This window comes from Diplotaxodon limnothrissa, linkage group LG8 (genome assembly GCF_057381915.1).
Source record: "Diplotaxodon limnothrissa isolate DT_005_m linkage group LG8, D_limnothrissa_male_GT1.1, whole genome shotgun sequence".
Classification (NCBI taxonomy): domain Eukaryota; kingdom Metazoa; phylum Chordata; class Actinopteri; order Cichliformes; family Cichlidae; genus Diplotaxodon; species Diplotaxodon limnothrissa.
Window position 1 is genome coordinate 17,917,532 of NC_140603.1, and position 24,837 is coordinate 17,942,368.

Sequence of the window (24,837 nt, forward strand, 5' to 3'; positions counted from 1 at the left end):
TGCTACATACTTTTTTAATTAAAACGTAAGTGGTGGCACATGTGTGCGCTATGTGTTAGTGCTGCTCCAATATAATAGTACAAGTTAATCCAATGTATTCAGTTTCAGTTACTTTAGAAAGGAAATAAAGTTAGAATATTAGGTTTACCATGCTAAATTTATTTAATTTCAGCATTTCAATTTTTAGTTTACCTTAATATCCTGCTGTAGGTAGTCTGCCGACACGGAACATGATTGATTATTAATTGCTTAATTGTGCCATGCAGTGTGGCTGTCTGAGAGCATCTGTGTTGTTGTGTTTTTGCATTCATTTATTAAGGTTTAATATGTTTCTGTTTCCTAAAGCTATTAAGACTTTGAGATTATCACCTGTACCATGACCAGATTCCGTTTTTGAGGAACTATAGAGTAAGACAGTTTGAGTAGGCCTCAATCTATTAAGTAGGTCTTGAATAGATTTTTTCTTGAGTGAGTGATGTGGTTGGATTTTTACAGTATGGACAAAGAAAACGTTCATGACAAACTGGAAATCTGATATTTTTAGCAGAAAGATGCGCTAATATGAACTATTTGTGTTAACAGGCAAATAGTTCCCATTTGGGAGCTTCATTCTACATGAAAATACAACACACCACATCACCGACTTCTGATATAATCGCTGATGTCACACAGTTGTAATGCCTTATCCTGGAGAGGTAGAGCAAGAGGGTACGAGAGAGAGAAAGTGTGATCATTGTTCCATGAAGTCTATTTTCTAGGTGAGCAGATATCCATCTTCCACCCTTCCTCTGGGACTTTCCCAACCATCCTCGAGAGCTGTACAGTAATATCGGCTTGTCAGGTGAATGTGGGTGTTCTTTTTTTTTTTCACTGTATCTCACAAGAACAGGGAAATAGATGAAAGAGAATGTTTGAATGTCGGTGCTCTTTTCCCTCTGAATGAGACAGTTTTTAGCTTCTGGCCAGTTTTGAAATAATTTCTTCTCGTAGTAATACAGTAAATTGTGGGTGATGGCTCTGAGAGATGTTGGAAAAGCTCAGAAAGATTGGCAGAAATTGGCTATCATCTTCAAATCTTTGAACCTGCTTACTGCATTTCATGTTTGACGCCCTTGTCTTTACCTTTTGTCTTTGTTCTGATAGTTAATTCTGATCTTAAGTGAAAATTTTCTCCTAATTTCTCTTTCTTCTTCTCCTCTGTTCACTGCTACCTTTCTTTTCCCCTCTCTCTCCTTCCTGGTGCGGTGGGGCTGGCTCTTGATGCAGACTGGCAATATGAGGGTGAGAACATTCCTCCTTTTTCTTTCTCTGTTAACTGTGTGTTCAGTCACTGTGCTAGTTTATTAACCCCTGCCAACCTTACAGAGATGGTTATAGTGGGCTACGTCTGTCAGTCTCTGTACTGTCAGTTCTTGCCTTTCTTACTCCACCTCACCTTATTTATACACCTTTCATTCCCGCGATATAATTCGGCTGGGCTACAGAATCATTTCCTCTCTCTGTAAAAAGAAAAATGAGGTCATAAGCAACAGTTTATGTCTGCCAAGCTTTCCTTTTCAATCTCTGTGGAGTTGCCCTTAGACCTTTTCTTACACATGGTACTGCAACCCTGTAAAAAGAAAAGAAAAAAGATCTGTCCTCTAAGTACTACATAGTGCTTAGAGGACCATTTAAAATGAAATTGAATAATGAAACTCAATATTCAGTAATGTATTAATGGTACCTTTTCATGTTTCTTTTTTCTCTGTTTTTCTATCCAGAATGCAAACTTTCCCGCTCGGGTCCTCCTGCTACCATAGTTGCCATCGATGAAGAAAGCCCCAACGGTAAAGTATTATTTTCTTTCTTGCTTAATGCTTCATAGGAGATTTTAAAAATGGTCTAAACTCAAGATGTGATGGGCGACCACTTCAGTATGATTACTACCTTTTAGCGTATGTTAGACAAACACTGTTTGAAAATCTTGACCTTTAAAAGACGCTGATTGGAATAGCATGTGGTGTGCCCTCATTAAAATATTCTGTGCCAACTGGGTCATAGTTGAAGCCTCATCTTATTTGAACTAATGAAAGGTTCTAACTGCTATTGTGTTTTTCTATATGTGCTGTTTCGATCTGGTCACAGTAACTTCTTGGCATTTTTACTAGTTGCCTGGCAACTTGGAAGTGATAACAAGATCTTGGTTTTGAGGTGAAATGTGTTAATTATTAAGGTTTGAAGTTCCTTGCTGGTCGATTTCATTACCTTTGTTTGACTGTCTCCAGACAAAGCTTCACATTAAACCAACAGCTAAGGAAGAGGTGCGTTTCACTTGATTCAAGCTATATTAAGGTTTAGGAAAATCTTGTGTTTACAGGCTGTATTATGATGACTTCGTCAGTATTTTTAGAGTTTATAACTAATTGTGTTTCCGGTTATGTGGATATCTCTTCTCTTCTCTTCTCTTCTCTTCTCTTCTCTGTGTTTTTGTCTCCAGCTCAAATTATTTAAGGGCTTTATGGCTCATTAGTGGACCCTGGTTCAACATCTGTGCCATTTAGACCAAAGGGATGTAAACAAACACACATTCCTAGAGTCTGCTTCGGTTGGTATATCTAGCATCATGAATTTTTGTGTAGTACAGAGCAGATTATGTGTTGAGGGACCACACATTTCAATGGATTAATTTATTCCCTGCTTAAGTCAAGTAGATCAAAGCAAATGCATTTGCAAATAAAGGTAAATTATGGATAGACAAGTTGATCTGTATTGTTAAATTGCTCTCGTATCTCCAGCCTTTAGATTACTGCTTGGGGGAGGATATTTGCTATGTCTGGTTTTTCACAAAGTTTTAAAGTGTGAGACCTGATTATAGTAATCCTAACTGACGTGAACAGAGATTAGCATAGCAGAACCAAACACAGAGGAGAGCAATGTTTTCCATAAACCCAGCTGGCATCGCTAGCTGTTAATGGCTTAATGCATCACACAAAGCTACCTACCTTTTATTTTCCTGGTGCTTTTGGTAATCAGCCTGGAAGTGTTAATTTCATGTAGGGCTTCCAATTAACACTTATATCTTTTACGAGTGAAACGTCGCTAATGTTCTTTTTATTTTTGTTGTTGTTTAAAGATAAAAATTTGTTTTAATCTGAGAAAACATTTAATCATAAAATCATAAATGCTATAAATCACCAATCAAACAAGCGTGCTGTTATTTAAAAAAAAAAGATTTTAGTGGGACATCTACAAAGTACTAAAGAGATCCATTTTCAGCAAAAATCACTTTCGTGAAAATTGTTACCTAATACATGTTCGTTATGTTGAAAGGTTGATTGACCACAGGAAAAACAGTTTTTCCAATTATATTAGCATAAGTGAAGGCTGCTCTGCTGATTAAAGAAGCAAATAAATTAGGCTAGAGAAAATTGAAAAACTTGTGAGTCCAAAAACAGTGAATATTACTAATCAGACAAAGAAAAAGATAAAGTGGGAGACCACACGCAAGAGCAAGAAGACGAGTACAGAGCCTTTAGTTTGTGAAAAATACGCCTCACTGGTCCTCTGCTGCCAACTTCATTAAATGCACAAAACACCGGGCTCAGTGTCAACAGAGAATAGGGGACTCCAGGGTGTTGGTCTTTGGTCTGAGAAAAAGAGACTGGTTGATGAAATGAAAAGATAAGTAGATAACTCGACATTGAAATTCATCACATCAGAAGTTAAAAGCACAATATTGAGCATTATTATTGTGTATAATTAGTTTTCAGTTTTATTTACACATTTTCATTCTGGTTTCATTCAAGCAGCTGGTGGAATCCAGATGTTGACATCTGTATTTCTTTTTCTGTGCGGCGCCTCGCAACCTTGTTGCAGCTTTTCTCGATTGCTCTGCTGTCCCTGTTTAAATCTCAGAACTCATCAGAGACAGTTTGTACTTTTGTCAGTCAGAACTACAGATTTATCAGCTTCACTGCATTAGTGTTTTCAATCAAATCACTTCAGACCTTTTTTCAGATATGTATGAAAGAGCCTGATAAGTCACACACTGTCAGTAGCAGCACTGAAGCTGTCCTTCCAAAAGCAAATATAAACAACACATTGTAAGAAGAGTTGAAATAAATAGACACACATGAGGGGTTTTTTATATTTGAATGTGATTTCTTTGTCTTTTTTGGACAATAGTTTGTAAAGCTTTGAGGTGGTTCTGTGAGAAAATCCCAACAGTGTCCGAAATACTCAAACCAGCACGTATATCACCAGCAACCGTGCCGCATGTAAAGTAACTTAAAAACCTTTATTCCCTATTCTGATGCTCAGTTTGAACCTTTTTTAAGATTTCACACAATGTCTCTTAACTACTAAATAGTTTGTTTGAATTAAATATATCATAGGTAATAGCTTGGCCACATTGTTTAACATTGTGTGATTCATTTGTCGGTGCAGTAATTGTGTACATATTGAATATCCAAGTGTGTGCCTGTTTAAGCCGTAATCTTCCTAACGGGGCTGGTGAAGAATAATTTAGCCTTGGAATGGTTTGTATGCATTGTGGCTTGTATTGCTCTACAACTGTGAAATAGTGTTACAGATTTAATAGAGGTTGTTGCTTTAGGGTGATTATCTCGGGTTGGTGTTAGCAAACGGGAGAGAGTCGAAGAAAGACAAGAGAAAAGAGAGGGAGACTAACAAGTTGGAAAATGTTTGCTCAATTTTTGCATTTAATAGTATCTAATCAGCTTTGCTTACTGCTATTTCTAATATTAATGTAAATATACTGAGGTTTGTTAATCTAGCTTGCACTGATAATAACGTAGCTGCAAGCTAAATAAAACCGTTATTAGTCTGCACTTTCAGAAAAAGTTGCTAGACATTATAGTTATGCCTGTAGGTTTTTGGAAAGAGGCACATCAGGATGTGATTAAAGTACAGACAAAAGTATTGGATTAACTGTTTAGTAGTTACCGCTGTTTTAACAGTCTCCAATTTTCATTTTAAATAAAAGATTGTTTTTAATAGTTGATGAAAATCCTTTGCAGTCAATGACTGCCTGAAGTCTTGAACCCAAAGACATCACCAAATGCTGTGTTTACTTCCTTGAGATACTCTGCTAGGCCTTTACTATAGCCCCCTGTTGTTGCTGCTCATTTGTGCATCTGTTCTCTCTGCCTTCAGTTTTGTCCTCAGTAACTAAAAAGCATGCACATGCACAAAAATGCACAGTTGTGTTGAACTCCAGTAACCAACTTGGTTATTGAAGAATATACCATTCATTTGCCTGGAGAAAATTATATGTTGCTTTTATATGTGCTTTGGGTCATTATCATTGAAAATCAAATGGAAGTGGCTGAGTGTGAGCAGAGTACAGCCCTATACACTTCAGAATTCATCCTGCAACTTCAGTCGGCAGCCACATCGTCAAACACCTGTGACCACTTTAGCCACCCTTTAAGTTTTCCCTTTCCCTGATTTAAATTTTTTTAACATCCTGTCCAACATGTCTGCTATAACCTTCCTCTGGACATGTCTAAACTACATTAGTCTTGTCACTCTTACATTGTCTCCACACTGCTCAAACTGAGCTGTCCTTCTCTAATCCCTTCTCGTCACTCCTAACACGAATCTTATCATCTTCAACTCTGTCACCTCCAGCTTGGCTGCAGACACCTGACACTTGTCTGCACCCACTACACCCTGCCCGCACTCTTTTCGTCACCTTTCTTGTGCTGGCCCCAGGTGTTTAAACTTGTCTACCTTTCACCTACCACCTTACATCTTTACCATTTCATCTGCTTTCCTCATATTCACACACATGCCTTCTGTCTTGCTTCTGCTGACCTTCATTCCTCTTCTCTCCAGAGCATACCTCCACCTCTCCAGACTCTCTTCCACCTGCTCCCTACTCTCACTATAGATCACAATATTATTTACAAATATCACAGCCCACGGAGACTCCCGGACAAATTGACCTCATCTGTCAATTTGTCCATCAACAATGCAAACATGAAGGGGCTCAGAACCAATTAATGATTTAATCCCCCCACCTTGAACCCAATCTCAATCAATCAATCAAGGCTTTATTCGCCACATGCAGGTTGCCCTGCAGTGAAATGTGTCCTTCGCCCTGCTTCCAGCCAACCCAGGTGGCCTTGCATAGAATGGGAAACTTCTCCGTGATGTAATCCAATGTACGCTCAGAGGTCTTATTCTGAGTATTCACAGCAGCCGTAAGCTTCTCCAAGATCTTAACCATGCTGCACTCAGTCAGCCCATTCTGAGAAGTCGTGCCTACTACTTCATTCATGTCCTGCACCAACCTCGCATGCTTTTCTGCATATCCTTGGTAGCTTTGATTTCAAGCTCTAGTCAGCTGATGAAAATCCTTGTCTCCTTCCTTAGTGCCTAGCCTCATGTACAACACGCATTACAAGCTTTTTCCTTTGCCACCTCTCTCTTTGCAGTATAGCTAGCCTCCCAATACTCCTCTCTACTCTCTTCATCTCCCTGACTATCCCACTTTTTTTAAATTAACTGCTTCCTTTGAATAACTTCCCAGTACTTCCCCATTCCACCACAGATCTCCTCGTCTTCTTTCCTCTGTCCAGAGGATATGAAGACAGTCTCTTAGCAGTTTTTCTCACAACTGCAGCTATACACTTCCATTCATATTGTAACTCTTCCCTGTGCCACCGAGAGCCCATCTTAAGTCTTCCCTGAACTCTGCAACATTCTTCGACCTTATCCTCCACCATCTAATCCTTGCCTCTGCCTTCACTCAGTTCCTCTTCTTGATTTGCAAACTACCATTCGATTCTCCCCTGACACCACTTTGCAGTTTCCTATCTCTCCTTCCCACAAGATATAGTCCTCCTGTGTGCAGCTTCTCCCACTCTTATGTCACCTTATGTTCCTCCCTCTTTTTGAAGTATACATTAACCACAGCCATTTTTGCAAAACTCATCACCATCTGTCCTTTCTGCATTTCTCTCCTTAACCTACCCAAGACCTCCTCGTCACCTCTGTTCCCTTCACATGCATGTCCACTCAAGTCTGTTCCTTCATCCAACTTACTCCAGAATTCCTTTCTCTTCTGACATCCACATTGGAGGCAATACAACATCACCACATTCAACATAACCACTTCCTACAATATGTTCACCTCCACAACACGACTAACGCACTCTTCCTTCAAGATTACTTCCATTTCATTACGTTTCCTTCCTACGGTAGAAAAGTTTGAATCCATCTTTCATGCTCCTAGCCTTGACTCCCTTCCACCTGGTGTCCTGCACACACAGCACATCTAGTTTCTTTCCTATCAGCCAGCTCTAACCCTTAACTAGTTACAGTCTCTACACTTAAATTCCCTATACTCTCATCTCTACATTTATACCTTTTTATTCTTTCTCGTACCCTCTGAATACTCCTTCCAAATCTCCTCTTCCTCTGTCTTCACCTTTATGCAATTCTTCCCATTTATCCAGACTTGGGACCAGCACTAGGAGTACACTCAGTGGCGTGTCTAGAAAATTTTTGTTGGGGGGGCCAGGTAGGGGCACAGATTTGGAGAAGGGTGGCAGATGTAATTGGCAGATAATGTTTAAAAAAAATTCTACCAACCGTTAACCATAATTCAATAATCCTATAAACCTAATAACCGAATGCGCTTTTAACTCTTATTAGAATGAGATTTTAACCACTACGGTGCAAAGTTTTTAGATTCTGTGTTGATAAAGTACAAGAGATACAATCAGTGCTTTGTCAATGTTTACTCAGTATTCAAGGAATATTTGCATAGTATTTTTACTGACATATAGTGCACATATGTTTTGAGCAAAAACATTTTTGAATATTAAAATACGAACATTTGTAACAAACAATTGACAAATTAGCCAGTTCCAATGTAAAACTTTATCTGCCTGTTAAAAAAGAAGATCATCTTCTCACAAACTGGTGTTTGATTGTGAAACAGGAAAAAAGTGGGGAAACAACTGAAAAGACTAACATTTGAATAAAACCTGAAAGCAAGTAAATACTTTCTATGCTGCCTTATGGTAAACTTTGGTAATATTGATCAAGAGCAACACTGGCTGATGATGAAATACAGTCAGCTGGCATGGTGACACTGCCAGTATTAACCTGCAGGACTGGACTGGGACAGAAAATCGGGCATTTTGACTACAGACCGACCCACCAGGTGTTAAAGCCATAAAGACTTTGAATGAAAACAAATGCTGTTGTGACAGTGATGTACAGTCTTGTTGGTATATGTATGATTTCTATACATTTTACATCAGATAAAAACTTTGGTTGTACGATTTAGATAATTATTTAATAAAAGCTAGGTATTTTAAATGAGAATAAGACAGAAAAGTATTTCTTTGTGCCCCCCTTTCCCTGTTAAAGCCCTACCTGCCCCCTGTCAAAACTTTGCTAGACCCGCCCCTGCACAGTTACCAGCTGTCAGCTACATAGAAAAGGATCCTGGTGTTATTTGTCTCTCAGAAACAGTTCATAACTTCCCTTCAACTCATTCCTGTCACCTAAAAGGTAAACCTGTTTCTCCATCACAGCTCTGATGATTCAGTAAGGACATCTCCTGGTTTCATCTTCATGTTTCCCTCTCACCACATATCCAAACCGACATCATGACCAGCAGCTTTACAGCTGTGGCTCCAGCAAACATCAGCTGATACTAGAAATTAATATTAAATAAATTCTAACAACAGCTGATCAAGCTTAAACGTGCTGCTGTTTTTTAGCGCGACATCCGCTGGTTTCCTCTTTCTGGCGCAAAGTGGGCGATAAACAAACAAGAGAGAAAAGCCGATCAGCTGATCATTGATCAGTTTCATGATTGAAGCAGCAACAGGAGAGGGAGGGGAGAGAATGAGAGAAGAAGAGGCAGCTGTGCAGCGTAACGACAGAATAAATCCAGCTTTGTGTCTTTTTTTCATTATAGCTAAAGTTCGGGACAAACTGCGTCTCTTCTCAGCTCAATACGAAACGCGTAATATTTTCTCTGAATGAGGGACCATTCCATTTTTTTAAGGAGCCTTTGGCAACTCTACTAACCTTATGAATAAAATAAAGTTCACTATCAGTAACATCATAGCACCCACCCAGCTGTATAGAAACTCCGTCAAGCTGGCTAGAACGCAGTACGAGTTATTGCAACTGAGGGTAAAAAGTCAGCACAACGAAAATAAACTCCACCTAAACTTAGTTTATATCTGACCCAGATAGACTGCAGGTCATAACTTCTTACCTGAAGTTCAGTTCACCTGACACTCGGACTGGCGGCTGCCTCGGGGCTCTCCTCCTGCCTCCCCTTCCCTCATCCACCTGCTGGCCTCTGTGGAAGCTCTGCCATAGCCACCACCAAACAACGGAGTTATTTCTACACATCGACCTGCATCTGGCCAATCCACCACCTCTCATTGTTCATGCCATTACAAAAAAAATAAAAAATAAGTCACCGGGCATATGCCGGTATGCCCGATGGCCAGTCCAGCTATGTTAACCTGCAACCAAATCTGCAGCTCCATACAGCAATGTTACGACTTAGATTATATCTTATAACTCATGACTCTTATGTTAGCTCCCCTCAGTAGCATACTGTCTGAAATATTCGACGGCTGCAATAATTCTTTAAGTGTTATTTTTTCCTTGGGATTCTAATTTCACCGAAGTTTACTAAACTCAACAAACTTAATATTACTTACCGGGACATTTATTCTGTCCTCATTTTCTTTCACCGAAAAATTGTTTCCTGCAGTGCTGTCTTTCGTGCTTGGCTCTCCTACCTTTGCTAACGTGATGCACATTGCGCAGAAGCCGATGCTGCATTCACTTACACTCGGATATCTGAGCTTCACCGTGAAAACATAATCGGACATTTGATATTTGATTGAATTTTATTGTTTTGCCTTTGGGGTGGCACCTGGGGTGGCCAGTCTGGTTGGGGGGGTGGCCTGTGCCCCCCCAGGCCACCCCGCTGGACACGCCACTGAGTACACTGGCTTCTGGCCCCCTTGGGACTCGGTTTAGCCCAACCCTGGATTAAGGTTATCACTCAAAAAATTGTCATTGTTGCATTTGATGTAATTCAGTGTGGAAATACCAGCAAAGGCCCACATTGTACCTCTTTTTCTGATAAACTACCTTTTTAATTATTTATTTATTGAATTTTATTTTTCTTACTTTTGGTACAGATGATGTGAAAAGCCCTTGACTTGTTGTGTGAATGCAATGTTTTAACTTCCCTTCTCACACACCAAACAAAATGGACAGAATTCAGAATGCTGCTATGTTGAAAGAATGCTTTGTTTCAAAGAAGATTCATCTGTGAAAAGTGTCTCTCACCTCTGTACTTTTCTTCCTTTTATCACTTTGGAGGGACCACTTCAGCCTGTTTCAAAACAGATTAGAGCGGTCAAACAGATGTCACGAGTACTAAACGCTACATAGCAGAAACCATTATTTTGCAGGTGATAACATTGTAAATTATAGGAAGTCAAACTACTATAAAACCTCAGTAAGAGAGTCAAAACAACTTTTGATGCTTTTAGAAATTATAATGTTCTCTAATATGTCTTTTCTATGTGTCTGCCATCGAACTATCTCAACTTAAATGGTAGATAAAGCGAATTTACCTTGGCCAGCCAACACTCATTACTTCTTTTGTCCTTCCTATCCAGTGCTACAGTATTTGTCTTGAGTCTCTTCCCACCCACTAAGCGCTCAAGAAGGAGGTAGATGTGATGATTACTTTTCAGCCCATGGTTCATACCTGGATGACACACTAGCAGTGCAGCCACATTCAGTTAAGCTAATGTCCTGTAAAATATTCTATTAATGCACTGCCACTATGCTCATTTTCTCTCTATTTACTCCTAATATTCTCTTTATTCTTTATTTATATCACCCTCTCGTTCAACCCAATCTTTCTTCTCTTCTGCTGTCTTTCTCATTTCCTTTTTCTCTAAATGTTCTTTGTGTTTCTTTTTTTTTTAGGCAATTCCCTCCTTCGTGCACACCCACACACACCGGCGGCTTCATATGGTTCTGCCCGTGTGCTTTAACACGTGGGTCAATTTAATCAGATGCTGCTGTGTGCTGTATTCAGTCTACTATAAAGTGAGGTCACTGTGAAAAGAGTCCATTTGCATTAGATGGTCTGTGGTATCAAATTAGACACAGTTATACAAGGTATAGGCACTATTTCTATCAGGCTTCTTCGCCTGTCTTGGTGAGGGTTTTTTTTTTTTAATTTTTGCTAGAAAGAAGCAGAAAAACCAGCAGAGAGATAGCCAGACGATGGTAAGGAATGAAAGCCCCCTAATGAATTCCATTTTCTATCCCATTTCTCATATAAAGAAACCAATTTCATTAAAGTTCCTCGTTTATATAAAATCAGCAAATCACAGCAAAGCATTTGACATGGTTTCCATGGTAGCACAGAAGGCCATGACCCAATTTTATGTCTGGCAGATCAGATATGAGATCGCTCAGTGCGTGTGTGTTTATGTTGTTGTGTGTGCAGACGGGTGTGTGCACACAGACGAGAAGTTTTCCAGCGAGCAAACACAATCCTGCTTGCTTCTCAACTTTCTAGGGTTCTCTTACACACATGAACATACACACAGTAGTTTGTAGGTGTAGAAGTTTTTGTAGTTTTTTATTCCTTTTTTTGTTTTTATCCATTTTGTCTCTTTTGTGTGGTGCATTGGTCATTTTGTCTTATAAAGTTGAGTTGCGTTGAGCACAGATGAACACAGATGTAATTGTTTACAAACAAAAGCACTTGTTTCTCAAATCTGATAGGCCAGATCAGGTCTGGTTCTCCTAGTATACCCTTGGGTGCTTAAGGCAGCAACAAAATTTACATTGTTGTTTCTGTTACAAAGGTTTTGCTTTTCATTTTATTTTTTTGTACCAACCTGGAGTTACAGAGATCTCCCCTAATCTGGCTTCTCCCCTTGTACTGTACCTGGCTGACCCATGTGACCCCAGGCCCCCGCCAGCATAGCTCTCAGGCTGATTGAACAACACACAAGGGTTGCGATCCTATATGTATGAAAAAATGATGCAACGACAGGGATTTTTATTTCAGATAAGGTACAGGTAGGAGTGGAGACTCATCGCTGTTTATGTTTCCTGTTGGAAATCAAGCTTGGCTGCGGTTGGCACAGATTTAGCATCATTCTGCAGCAGGGAATAGTATTTTCTTTTGATATGTTTGGAAGGAATGGATGTGATGTTAGCAACAGTAGACAGTTGTTTCCAGCCTGGGCACAGTTTGCATAAATATTCTTGTCCATTTGTGCAATAAAAGTGAAAATAATATCTGTACTTCTCAAATGTTAGAGCACTCCATGAGAAAAGGAAATCAGCTGATTGACAAGTCCAAATAAAAAATGGCACATTTATTTTTCAATCCTCCCAGCTTGCATTCTTGAATATCAGTATTATAGTTTAATTAGTACAGAAAACAATAAGTTAACCCCATGATTCAATAACTCATAGATCCACTTTCAGTAGCAATAACTTGAAGCATAATTTTCTATAAGATTTTCTCAGTCTTTTCAGTGTTTTGGAGCCACGTTGACTAGACTATAGCAGCACCTTGATCTTTTTCTTTTTCTTTTATAGATTTGCTGCTGTGCTCTGGATTATTATCCTGTTGTCTGACCTAATTTAGGTCAAGCTGTAAGACGGATGGTACATTTCACTCTACGATTATTTCGCGTACAAAGGATTTCGTGGTTGATAACTCCAAGGTGCAAAGGTCCCGTGGCTTAAAAACAAGCGTAAATGATCATCTGTCCACCGCTGTGTTTAACAGTTGGTATGAAAGTATTTGTGCTGATATTTGACATTTTAATTGTTGTGTGTTATTGTCCAATATCTCCATTTTGGTCCCATCTGTTGAAAGAATGTTGTTCCCGAACTCTTGTGGTTTGTTCAGATACAACTTTGCAAACCTAAACAACGTCACCATGTTTCTCTTAGAGATATGTCACCTTCTCCTGGTAATCATTCCAAACAAGACATATTTGTTCTTTTTTATTATTTATTTATTTTTATTGTGATACCATGAACATTTAACATGCTAACCAAGGCCTATAGAGCGTGAGCTGTAGCTCTTTGTTTTTCTGAAGTTTTTCTGAGAGTAGCATGGTTTGACCTTGAATTCAATTTTCCGGAACGTCGACTGCAGGAAAGATTGTGGCATTGTGATAATGCACACCTGAATGCTCCAGATCAGCAGACTGTAAAAACTTCTACTTTTATAGAGGTGGTGACATTTGCTCAATTAATCAAGTGCATTTGATTAACAGCACCTGGCTACTATTTACCCTCTTAATTCCTGTGGAAGTGATAAAGGTGCACTTAGTCTTTTGTAGATCTATTTATGGTCATGTGAAAACTTTCTTTGTCATATGACTGAAATTATAAAGTGATTGCTAAATTTAGTAGAGCAATTAAATTTGTTACTGCAATACAGAAATATATAAAGTGATTACGGAAGTGACTTACTTTAGGTTGCATTACAAGCCGCTGTTGCCCTTGTGAACAACGGCATGAGCCTAATGAGGCGTAACTTGCTGTGCACCACTCAGTTTTCGTAACTTCACATATGCGGTCCGGTTGGAGACATGAGTGTAAAAGAAGGTCAATCTTTAGCATCATTTCAGTAATATATCAGTGCAGGAGCTCAGAGAGTCCCAGATTACAGAGATGAAGGTGTTGCAACAGCTTGAAAAGATAAGTTTAGAGAAAAACTAAAAAAGTAAACACAAGAAAAAAAGCAAACTGCAATCCTTTAATGCTTGCTACCTGTTTCTTCTATTCGTCAATCAGTGCTCACACAGAATTAGTTTTTTCTAAACTGTGGCCCCTATTTATTCAGTGTAGTGATACTCAAGTGCCAATGTAAATTGTCACATGGCCATGATGAATTTGCAGTTGGCAGCAACCAATGCACTAACCACAAACAAGGTTTAAGAGGAAAAGGATGTAGAGGAAGGAGAGAAGGGTGAGAAAGAATAAGAACAAGCCCAATCATTTCCGTCATTCCAGAATTGCAAGACAGGCACATAAGGGGGTGAAAGGACTGGCATCACATGATTTGCTGTAGCGTGTAATGGTGAATACTTTTTCTTTTGTACATATGGGGGAAAAAAACAATGCTTGGTTTTGAGCACAAATAAGTCTTTTTTAAGCAGCTGCTAATGTTGCTGACAGTTTACTGCTCAGACAAAAGGATGGGAGGCTTCGAGAAAACCACAGTGATCTTCAGGTTTAGCCCTTCTTTTCAGTGTTATGGAGGTGGTTCATAGAGAGGGTTATCTTAGCCTCCTGAGCAATCAATTTGAAGACACTCTAAAGTTTTTTTTTATCTTTCTCTAATGAGCTGCAAAGAAAACTTTAGATCCCTAGGCAACAAGCAATTATAAAGCAATTTTTACAGGGCTTAGGTGCCTGAAAATAGCACCTAAGCCTTGTACTTGTTGACCTTATATTAAAGTTACAGATAAACGACGCAAACTTAGTGTTTTTAGGTCTTTTTTAACAAGCAAAGTAGTCTGTTCATTTAATGGAACATGAAATGGTAGTGATATGTTAGTACCTGTTGGCCAAAAGATTTTAAATGCTCACACACATATATTGTTTTCTTTTTTTAAATACCGTACTTTGTTTTCTACCACACATGCTCACACCCACTACTCTTTTGGCTAGTTGCAGCTGTGTTGCTGTACAGTTTGTCCATTCTGTTTTTCATCCCTTCATATTTTTCTAACATAATACTTCGATCATCTTGGTAAAATATGCTGTTCTACTGCCAGAAGACGTGTCAGTGTTTGTGGCTGACCTTTCTCATGTGAGCACACTCCTTGGGTTTACTTTTCGAGCTAATAACCACCTTCGTGTAACTGCTCAGCATGATTTCCTGTTGTTTGGGCGAGTTGGACTTGGTTCGTAGCGCAGAGCCCTGGTCGTTATGTACCATCATCTGTTGAAAGGGCAGATGCCAAGTGAGATGTGTTATTAGTCTGGTAATGGGTCACTTGCATTTTGCTGGAGCTGTACAAATGGAGTCAAGCGGATACATTGTGATTCATTTTTTTTATGTAGTTGTTTTTTTCCACTTTTATTTATTTTTTTATTTTTATTTTTTGCCTCCTCTCTGTTTAAATATTTCCCGTAAACTAAAACAGGTCCTTTATGGTTAACGACATGAGAACATCAGCAAATATAACAAGGAGCACATTAGACCAACGCTCAAGTTATTCATCACAAGTTCACCACTAATACAAACATCCCTGTTTGATTTTCATTGACAGTTTCACCCACAAACAACAAATAACAGCACATTTTGTGACATTTCCAAGTTTATCATTTCTCATGTAATGTGCCTTCTCAGACCTCATGGCTTAATTTTTGTTTTTGCAGATAATATGCCCAGCTTAAATGTCTACAGCTCACTGATACCATTTAAATGGTCTTTTCTTCCTGTTCGTACTGTATTTCTCTCTTTGTTTTTGCTTTCCAGTAGTTGTCTAATTCCCAAATTACTTCACCACCCACCGATGATTGTATTAAATTAATCGAGTTCATTTCATTTTGCCATCTGTCTTAAAATGTTTACTTTTTAAAAATATTTCGATGTTTTTCTTTAATTAATTCCAGGCTGAGAAAAGCAATTAAATCATTAAAACATTTGTTGTTTTCTTGTTTCTTCCTGAAGTCTGTCTGTTATGTTTTGCGTTCGCAGACATTCTTCAGTATTCCAGGTATAGTTATAGCAGAAGGAAGCAGAGTAGCCCCACTAAATGCCTTTTCCCCCCCTCATGTCGCTCTCTTCTTCTCTGGCTCTGTTATTCTCCACGTAATTGCCCTTGACTTTGTCTACATCCGGCATATAATTTCCAGGTATATATTTAATTGAGAACATGAAGAAAAACTGAGGGTTCCGTCTGAATTGTTCCTGCTTCCTTTTCATTTATTAATCATTTTGGACCAAATGGTTTCTCTGTCTGTTTCTGTTTAACTCCAGAGGTAATTGAATTCTACTTTTTACATCCTGAAGCTCTGGACGCTGCGTCTGTCTCTCGAGCCAAAGGATTATTAAACCTGCTTTTATTTTATTTCAGGAACATTGTTGGTGGACAACATGCACATCAACGGCGTGGCTGAAGGTCCGGATCGAACCATCTCTCTGTCCCTGAGGGACAACAACGATCGCTGGGTCATTCTTGACCCTTCCAAACAAGCCCTTTACCTAAATAGCACGGGACGGGTTCTGGACAGAGATGTAAGATTTTTTCTAGCTTTTCTTCAGTCGCGTTCACTCATTGTGCTGTATGCCAAACTAAAAGTAAAATTGCTGCTTCAGCAAATGCAGTTTTTGCTCCTAGTTTTTCTTTATTTCGATTGACCCCAGGAGACATAAACAATGGAAGTACATTTACATATCTACAGCTCTTATATATTTATTTTTACATGTTTTTTACTTTAGCCATCATGTGCTGTTGTGAGAAATTTAGCAGGTTTTAGCTCTTTTTGCCTCTGAGTAAACATTCATCATCCTGTTCTAAAGTAATCCAGCGCTTGTTTTTGACTGTGTGATTTGGCACAAAAAGTAAATACAATACACAAAGTCTTTGTGTAGTCCTTTTTTGTAACATCTTTTTTTCCCTCAAGATAAATATACTTGATTTAAAATTGCACATTTAACATTTTAAGAACCTCTTTCTCCTCCTGTGTTTCCTCTTTTCCAGCCCCCCTCGTACATTCACTCCATCGTGGTTCAGGTTCAGTGTACCAATGAGCTGATAGGCACTGTGATTTTACACGAGGTCCGCATCGTTGTTCGAGACCGCAACGACAACGCGCCCCGTTTCCAGCAGCCGAGATACTACGTCGCCGTGAATGAGGTAAAAACCCAGTCGCACACAAAAACGTGCGCCATCTCTGTCTGTGAAGAAAAGATAAGTCAAAAGAAAGAAATAAAGCAATAAAGCCATTCATTAAACCGACCTGCACAGCTGCTGCTGTTGTGAAAGTATTAATCAAAGTCATCGATTTGAGTTTGAGAGCCGAGTGTGTTTGTAGGGGGGCTGCAGCTCACTCATACATGAATACAACATATCAAGTGTACTGTACACTAAGCCTTTCCACTGCTGCTCTTTCAGTCATGCCCTTTTATATATTCTATAGAGAAAATGCAGCAGTGCACATCGTCTGGCTTTTTGTGTGCGTTTTTGCTGTCATACCAAAGTTGAAGGGCAAGGTAGTGAACAGTAATGAAAAAAAATCTCAGTTCTTGGGCAGCTATATGAGTGATCTATATCTGTTATTCTGGGGTTTCCAAAATAATCTTTATGATGCCAATCCCACAGTTAGTTTGTTCTCCAGAGTCTGTAGAAGCAAAAATATAACTAGAGGAGGTTCAAACTTAAGCTGGACAAGGATACATGTAGCCGGCTGCCAGCACAGTCCTAGCAGTCCCGGTAGAATATCTCATTATACAGTCTTCCACAGCCTGTCCAACTCAATCTGTCTTCTCAGTCTCTCCCTTTCTTTCTCTTGGCCTCTCCTCTGTTTTTGCAGAACACCTCTCCCTCCCTCCCTGGCTCTCACACATATACACACTCACATGCCCCCTCACCACTCCCACCTCTTCATTATGTCACCTTTTCTCAACCTTTCCCACCTTTTCGTTGCCACACTATATAAATTTCTGGTTGTCGCCGATTCTTGTCCCCACCCCATCACCTCCCACGCATTTCCACTTCCTCATTACTCCTACTATAATAGTTTCCTCCATTCACTACCAAGGTTCACAATACAATTAAGAAGATGCACTGTAAAAAAAAATATGATCCCTGTGGAAGGCCAAGATAAATTTATTCTATTTTGCGGTAGTAAGTTAAAAAATGAAAACATTAATTCAGATGTAGGTAGTAATTTAAAAGTAGTAGCACATTTATTGGGATCTGAGTGGAAGTGGGCTCATTAGGTGGTCAGCTATTTTCTAATTCACTTCTATTGGCCCCAGAACTCAGACAAAAGCAGTAAATTTGAAATCAAAAGGTGTTCATCCACTTTCATCTGAAATCTTATAATCTAGTCTTCTTCTTTGCTGTCTATTTCTAAGAAATACTGACTACAAGCAAGTGAGTCAGACTTATAAGACAGACAGATGATATATGGTTATTTATAAGGATGTCTAGGACACAATTTATGAGTTCAGTGAGTATTTTTTCTGAGTACAAGGTGATCACTGTGGCTGATTTCATGAGCTGGCACCGGTGCTTGAGTCTGGAGTTGCTTCATTACAGCTGTATCCAGAAGTGGCAAAGTGACAGCATGAGACATTCTGAAGACCATTGTGAGATCAGTGGGAGGCAAAGATAACCCTGTTGAGGGAAATGATGTAACAAATCACTGGTGCAACAGCTAAATTAAAGTTAATCGCGGATGCTTCCAGTGCTGTCTGGAGATTAAACTTCTGCTTTGACACGTAATCACAGATAAGATAAGATAAGATAAGATAAGATAAGATAACCTTTATTAGTCCCACACGTGGGAAATTTGTTTTGTCACAGCAGGAAGTGGACAGTGCAAAAGTTATGAGGCAAAAATTAGAATACAATAAGAATAAATACAGTACACAGCTGTACAGAATAGAATAAAATAAAATACTATATACAGTAGAATAAAATAAAATAAATATACAATAAGATAAAAATAGAATACAAATACAAATACTATATACAACTGAGTAAAAATACAACGATGACAGAAAGGATTATTGCACTTAGTATTATTGCATATGTATGGATGTGTGTGCTTGATCAGTTAAAGTCTTTATTATGGAGTCTGACAGCAGTGGGGAGGAAAGACCTGCGAAATCTCTCCGTCCCACACCGTGGGTGCCGCAGTCTCCCACTGAAGGAGCTGCTCAGTGCTGTCACAGTCTGCTGCATGGGGTGGGAGATGTTGTCCATCAGGGATGACAGCTTAGCCGCCATTCTCCTGTCACTCACCACCTCCACTGGGTCCAGAGGGCATCCTAGAACAGAGCTGGCCCTTCGGATCACCCTGTTCAGTCTCTTCCTGTCCCCAGCAGAGATGCTGCCACCCCAGCAGACACAGCTGTTGTGGCTTCTGCTATCTTTTATGGTGTATAAAAGATAGCAGAAGCCACAACAGAGTCATAGAATTTCTTCAGGAGTGGGCCCTCCACTCCAAACGACCTGAGTCTCCGCAGCAGGTACAGCCTGCTCTGCCCTTTCCTGTAGAGGGCGTCTGAGTTATGAGTCCAGTCCAGTCTATTGTTCAGATGAACACCAAGGTACCTGTAGCTGTCCACAGCCTCAATGTCCATACCTTGGATGTTCAGTGGTTGCAGTGGAGAATGCTTGTGCCTGCGGAAGTCTACCACCAGTTCCTTGGTTTTACTTGGTTTGGCACATGGATCGAAAAATATAGCACAGCGATACATATATTGGCAAAGTTCGTCTCTTCTATGCACGGTGGCAAGTGTGCCTCTTCCACCCTAAAAATTTCTCTTAGAAAAATGAAATCAAAATGAATGGCGTTCTTTTTGAATGCCTTATCTGTTCTCTGTATGAAAGCAAGCTATCTTTTTCTGACTGTGACATTGAATTTAAAGGAAAATACTGGCTCACAGATCAGTGAGTTTTTGTAAACAACTGCAACAACAAGCTATTTTACAGTATTGTACAAAATCTTTAGCTGCCACTCGTTATTTAAATATTTTGGTGGGAAAATGGGAAGTACATGTAGTTATTTACTGAAACATGCAAACATGCAGTGCATAAGTACACAGTATATGAGGACGATGAGTTTAAAGGAGCTTTAAGGTGAATATTTAGTATGACCACCTTTATTTTTCAACAAGTCTGAACTCGATTAGAGAAGCTTTTTTGTCATTTCTTAGTCTTAGTCCTCAGGAATAGTTCTCCGGGCATCTTGAGGGACATTCAGAGCTCTTCTTTGGATGTTGGCTGCCTTTTGTCCTGTTCTCTGTCAAGATGATCCACACTGCTGCAATAATGTTGTTGTCCGAGCATCTCTCAGGTCCTGTGTCAGGTCTTTTTTTTCCCCCCGTTTCTGTATTTTCCTATTTCTCAAGGACATGACTTTCAGATGCTGCTTATCTGCATGACTTTTTTAAGCCTGTCACGTCTTCTTTTGTCTTCCATTAGTCCAGTTTGCTCAGTCTTTTTTAAGGACACTGCACACCATGTGAAGATACCACCATGACAAGTTTTAAACAATTTGGGAATCCTGTTGGTGGTGAAAAATCCTATTTTATGTTTGTCAAACTGTTTCTCTTTGGCAATTTTTCAAGCCTGATTTGACCCTGATTTGACATATGGCAATGTCATGCCATATACTTACTAAATAAAATATATTAAGTTTTGATAATGTAATATATTACTCAGATGGATGTTTAGTAAATAAGATTCTCCATGATGCTGCTCTCCCATGTTTAAGGGGATTTGTCCAGCTTTGCTCTCAGTAAATGAGCGTAAGCAAGGCACCAGTTTGCGCAGTCAGCTTTGTCCTATAAATCAATTAAAACTTGTAATATGCTTAAAAACAATTTGAACACTGGTGCAAGTTAATGTAGTTTCTCTCTGGATTTGAAACAACAGATTTTGACTGTGAGTCTTGTGAGCATCAGTTTGTGATTCTTAGTTTATGATAACTTTTTCTTTTTTTGTGTAATTATTGATTAACATTTTGATTTGTGTGGCTTTCCCTTTGCTACCATACGTGCAGGTATTTGAGTTTGTGTATGTGTCTCTTCTGATAGACTTGAACTGGATCTCACTGTGTTTTAACCGATCCAGGGACTGCAGATGGAAATGAGCTCGTACCTAAATGTGCTACAAAGCATATTTTCTCTTTTTGTTCATCTAAATTGAAATAAATAAACAAACAAACAAACAGCACAGTGTTGGTTGTTGCACTAAAGGTGTATAGAGAAAAATATTAAAACTCTCTTTTTCTGTTGTGTTTTCAGCTGACTCCAGTTGGAACGACTATCTTTTCTGGTTTCTCAGGAAACAATGGAGCAACAGACATTGATGACGGTCCCAATGGACAGATAGAGTACACCATCCAGTACAATCCGAGAGACCCGGTAGGTCATCCACTTGCCCACTGATCTCTGTCAACATGGTGTAGCATGGGTATATGTTCACTAGAGACCAAGCAGCAAAGCTGCATAAGCAGTTTTAGTGCTTCTGCCTCTTTATTCTTCCTCTTTCTTCTCTTTGACAATAGAGTATAAAGCAGTACTGATTTAAATTTTGATTGAGATCACAGTTGAGCACTGTTTACTTTTTCTTCTTGCCAAAACTGATCTTAGAAATCATATTTTTTAACAATCTGCTCCAGTTTCTAAAAACAAGTTACAAATTGGTTTCCTAATGCACACCAGCAAAATTAAGCAAAAGACAACCAACATCCAGAAAGGAGCACTTACAATTCCCTATTTACATCTTTATATAAAATATACATTATAGCAACATTAATGTAATAAACAATAAAAAAAATATTAGAAATTTTCATTTGATGCTCAAAAACAGTAGCCTATTACATTAGATTCTCCTTGTGCTTTACTTTCATCTCAGCCATAATTAATGTTAAAGGCTGTTTGGAGTAAATTACTTTTCACTGTCTCAGGGTTTAACTGAGCTACCTGAGTTCAGTAGCAGACTGACTAAAGGCATTTACTGTTCTAAGATTAGTGATCATTGCTAAAGAATGCACAATTAATCTTCTTCATAAAGTCAGCTGTAGCACCGTTTCTTATCTCTTTAAATGTTCACATCAGTGTTAATTTTGACACCAAATTTGTTTTAAGGAGTCTTTTGACTTAAACATCATTTAGTTTTAGTTATAATTTAGGCATCCTAATTCTTTTATTTTTAGTCTACTTTCATTCGAAGTTGATTTAATTGACCGAAAGGTTTTGTGTAAAAGTTTCTCTGTGCCAGTGAGAGCTGCTAAATGTGTCAGTAGAGGATGTCAACTCATCTCCTCCTTGTGTGTTGACATTTTGTTACGTTTTCATGAGAAACAGGGAGCTCATACCTAGGGCTGGGCGACATAATCATGAGTTTGTCCACGTAAGATGGTTAAAATGGCTTTATCGTAACCACTGAGTATAAATTGACATGTAAATACTGAGCAGTCGCCATGAGTTTTTCTTTTATCCTACGCACTGTGAATGCATCATTAATTCCGCCATCCCAGAAAATTTTCTACCTGACACAATGCTGAGCATGCGTGTTTATCTACTACCAGTAAAATATGGTGACAGGAGGAGTTTCGGGTAAGCGAGACTCGCTGGATTTCACATGGAGCTTGCAGAACAAGATGCAGTAATTTGAGTAGTTTGCAAAATATGCCGCAAAACTATTGCCGCAAAAGGTAGCAGTAGCATGAAATATTCCGCCAGCTGAAAGTGCAAAATTAAGACTTTTAAACTCTGCACTAATTATTTTACAATTTTTATATGTTATAAGCACAAAAGAGCACCTTTTTAATTTGAATTGTTTTATTTTGTGTCGTCAATTCTTGCTTCATGTACTTTTTTGTTGCTATTATCTTTTTTTTGTTGAAGGCCTAGTGTTGACCACAGAAAGAGACTTACTGTGACAGTAACCTCTGTGTCAACTGATGGTTAAAATGGTTTAAATAAAACATTTCAATTCATTCAGATTTTTGTTGTTGTTGTTGTTTTCAAAATGGAAAAATAATGAATAGTTAATTTGGATTTAAACATTTGGTGATATATTGTGTATTATGATATAGCCCCCCAAAAAATATCACAATATCAGATTTTCCTCAAATCTCCCAGCCCTACTCCTACCCTGTTTGTTGTAGACAGATCAAATTGTAGTGCACTTAGTGCACAAGAAGATTCTTCTGATTGGATGACTTCTGAATGCATCCTGCCTCACTATAAAACTTAATTAATTCTGATTTGAACTTGTCTCTCCATAATATTGTCATCTCATTTTTGTCCTCACGCATTTATTTAATTGTCTTGTTTTCATCAGAAAAAAGGTCTTTGACACAAACTAGTCAAAGAAATTAACACTTGTTCACATTAAGCTTTAGTAGAAACACTGAGATGTTATCTGTGCAGTTGAGAAATGTTGATGCTGAATCTCAGCTCCTTTGAATAAATTCTTTATTTCTGTTTTTTGTTTTAGCAAATTGTTGTCAGTACTGTGTCTTCTTCTGGTTTATTTTTCTTTGAATGTCACCTATTTTATAACCATACTAGTCTTTATTTTTTTCTCTCATCATAATAATTTTAATGAATTATTTTAAATATAGATTGCATGAATTATTTTTTTTTTAAGTTTTGTATCATGTCAAGAAATCTAAAATATATTTATACTGAAATTGCACAGTCAGGTTCATTGCTTAAACCAAACAAGTGTAATGCATGCCTTGTCAAAACTGTATTGAAAGAGAAAGAGTGAATGGCCGACCCTGGCTGCGACTCACTCTTGATGTGTGTAATGTATCTGTTTGTCTTTCAGACAGCTAACAGAACCTTTGACATCCCGCTGACACTGTTTGGCTCTGTAGTTCTCAGAGAAAGACTCAACTATGAGGATATAACAAGATACCTAGTCATCATACAAGCTAATGTAAGTTTTTTTCAACATTTCTATTTGTGTATTATTATGTCGCACTGTGTTAGGTTGTTTTTTTTAATCATATATTAAGTTAAAGCTCTTGAAGGGAACACCTTTCATGTGGACCTGTCATAAAGAATGGCTGAAGAAAATCAGCCATCTCTCATGGGTAGGCGTGTAGACTGCTGCCTGGAGTGTTGTTTTATGTAAATTTGTATTATCATGGCAACATTAATGTTATGCAGCTTTTCTCACTATTTCTGTATTGTTGTGTGAGCCTTAAGGGATCTCTTAGAGCACCCCTAATTATCACTAATGTCTCTGTTAGCCTAATTGTTTTCCTTTTATTTCTGAGCTCTGTGTATGTTTTATTTATAAAGGTGGCTTATAGTGATTTTCACTCAATAAGCAAAGCACAGTTATGGAAAATTGTAGTTGAAGTTTGAATTGTTTGTGTTGCTGATGGTGCCAAAAAAGTTTTTTTTTATTGTGTCAAGAAAACCTTGCGTTCAAAAGCAGTTCTCGAGAAAGTATTCTGCAAAATATTCATATGTCTCAAGGCCCTGAAAGCACTATGGAGAGTCAGCAGTACACTGTAAGATTAATGTGTTTCTGGCTGCTTAACAAGGTGACATATCTGTTTGTCTGAATACAGTATTAAGAGTGTTTTGAGTAGCTTTGAAATTACTGTATATAAATTCCTAACAAAAGTTTAAGCTTAACTGAACCCATACAACCACAAAATAGAAAAGAAAAAAAAATCCCTGGGAACATGGCTGACCATTTAAGCTGTACATATATTGCAGATAAAGTATATACACCTTGTGTGAAAACCTGTGGTCCGGTACGAAACGACTCACGGACTGGTACCAGTCCATGGCCCGCGGATTAGGGACCGCTGTTTTAGAGTCTGTGGTTTCAATCTTTATGTTAAACTTGCTAACTGTGTCCACGTCATAGACTGTCCTTTTAGCTTATTCTCTGAGTCTGAAAACTGATTTGTCTTAAAACTGCATTATTGTTAATGGCCTCTAGTAGTAAAAAGACTTCAGGTTGTAAAGAAGTCTGTAGAAAGATGAGCCTCAGCTCTTTTGATCTGTAAACACTTTCCTGATGACTTCATGGCCTCAATTCCTTGAACTGTGAAATGAAA

General features: G+C 38.6%; 1 protein-coding gene across 3 annotated transcripts in view; it reads left to right on the forward strand.

Moving 5' to 3' along the window:
- LOC146626696 (protocadherin-15-like) overlaps positions 1–24,837 on the forward strand; it is a 200,125-nt gene that overhangs the window by 15,596 nt on the left and 159,692 nt on the right. For all 3 annotated transcript variants that reach the window (XM_085360748.1, XM_085360746.1, XM_085360747.1), the window contains exons 2-7: positions 1,267–1,281; positions 1,761–1,826; positions 16,140–16,300; positions 16,767–16,922; positions 21,047–21,166; positions 23,586–23,696. In XM_085360748.1, the coding sequence (XP_085216874.1) occupies positions 1,267–1,281; positions 1,761–1,826; positions 16,140–16,300; positions 16,767–16,922; positions 21,047–21,166; positions 23,586–23,696 (629 nt within the window). The remainder of the gene's footprint in view (positions 1–1,266; positions 1,282–1,760; positions 1,827–16,139; positions 16,301–16,766; positions 16,923–21,046; positions 21,167–23,585; positions 23,697–24,837) is intronic.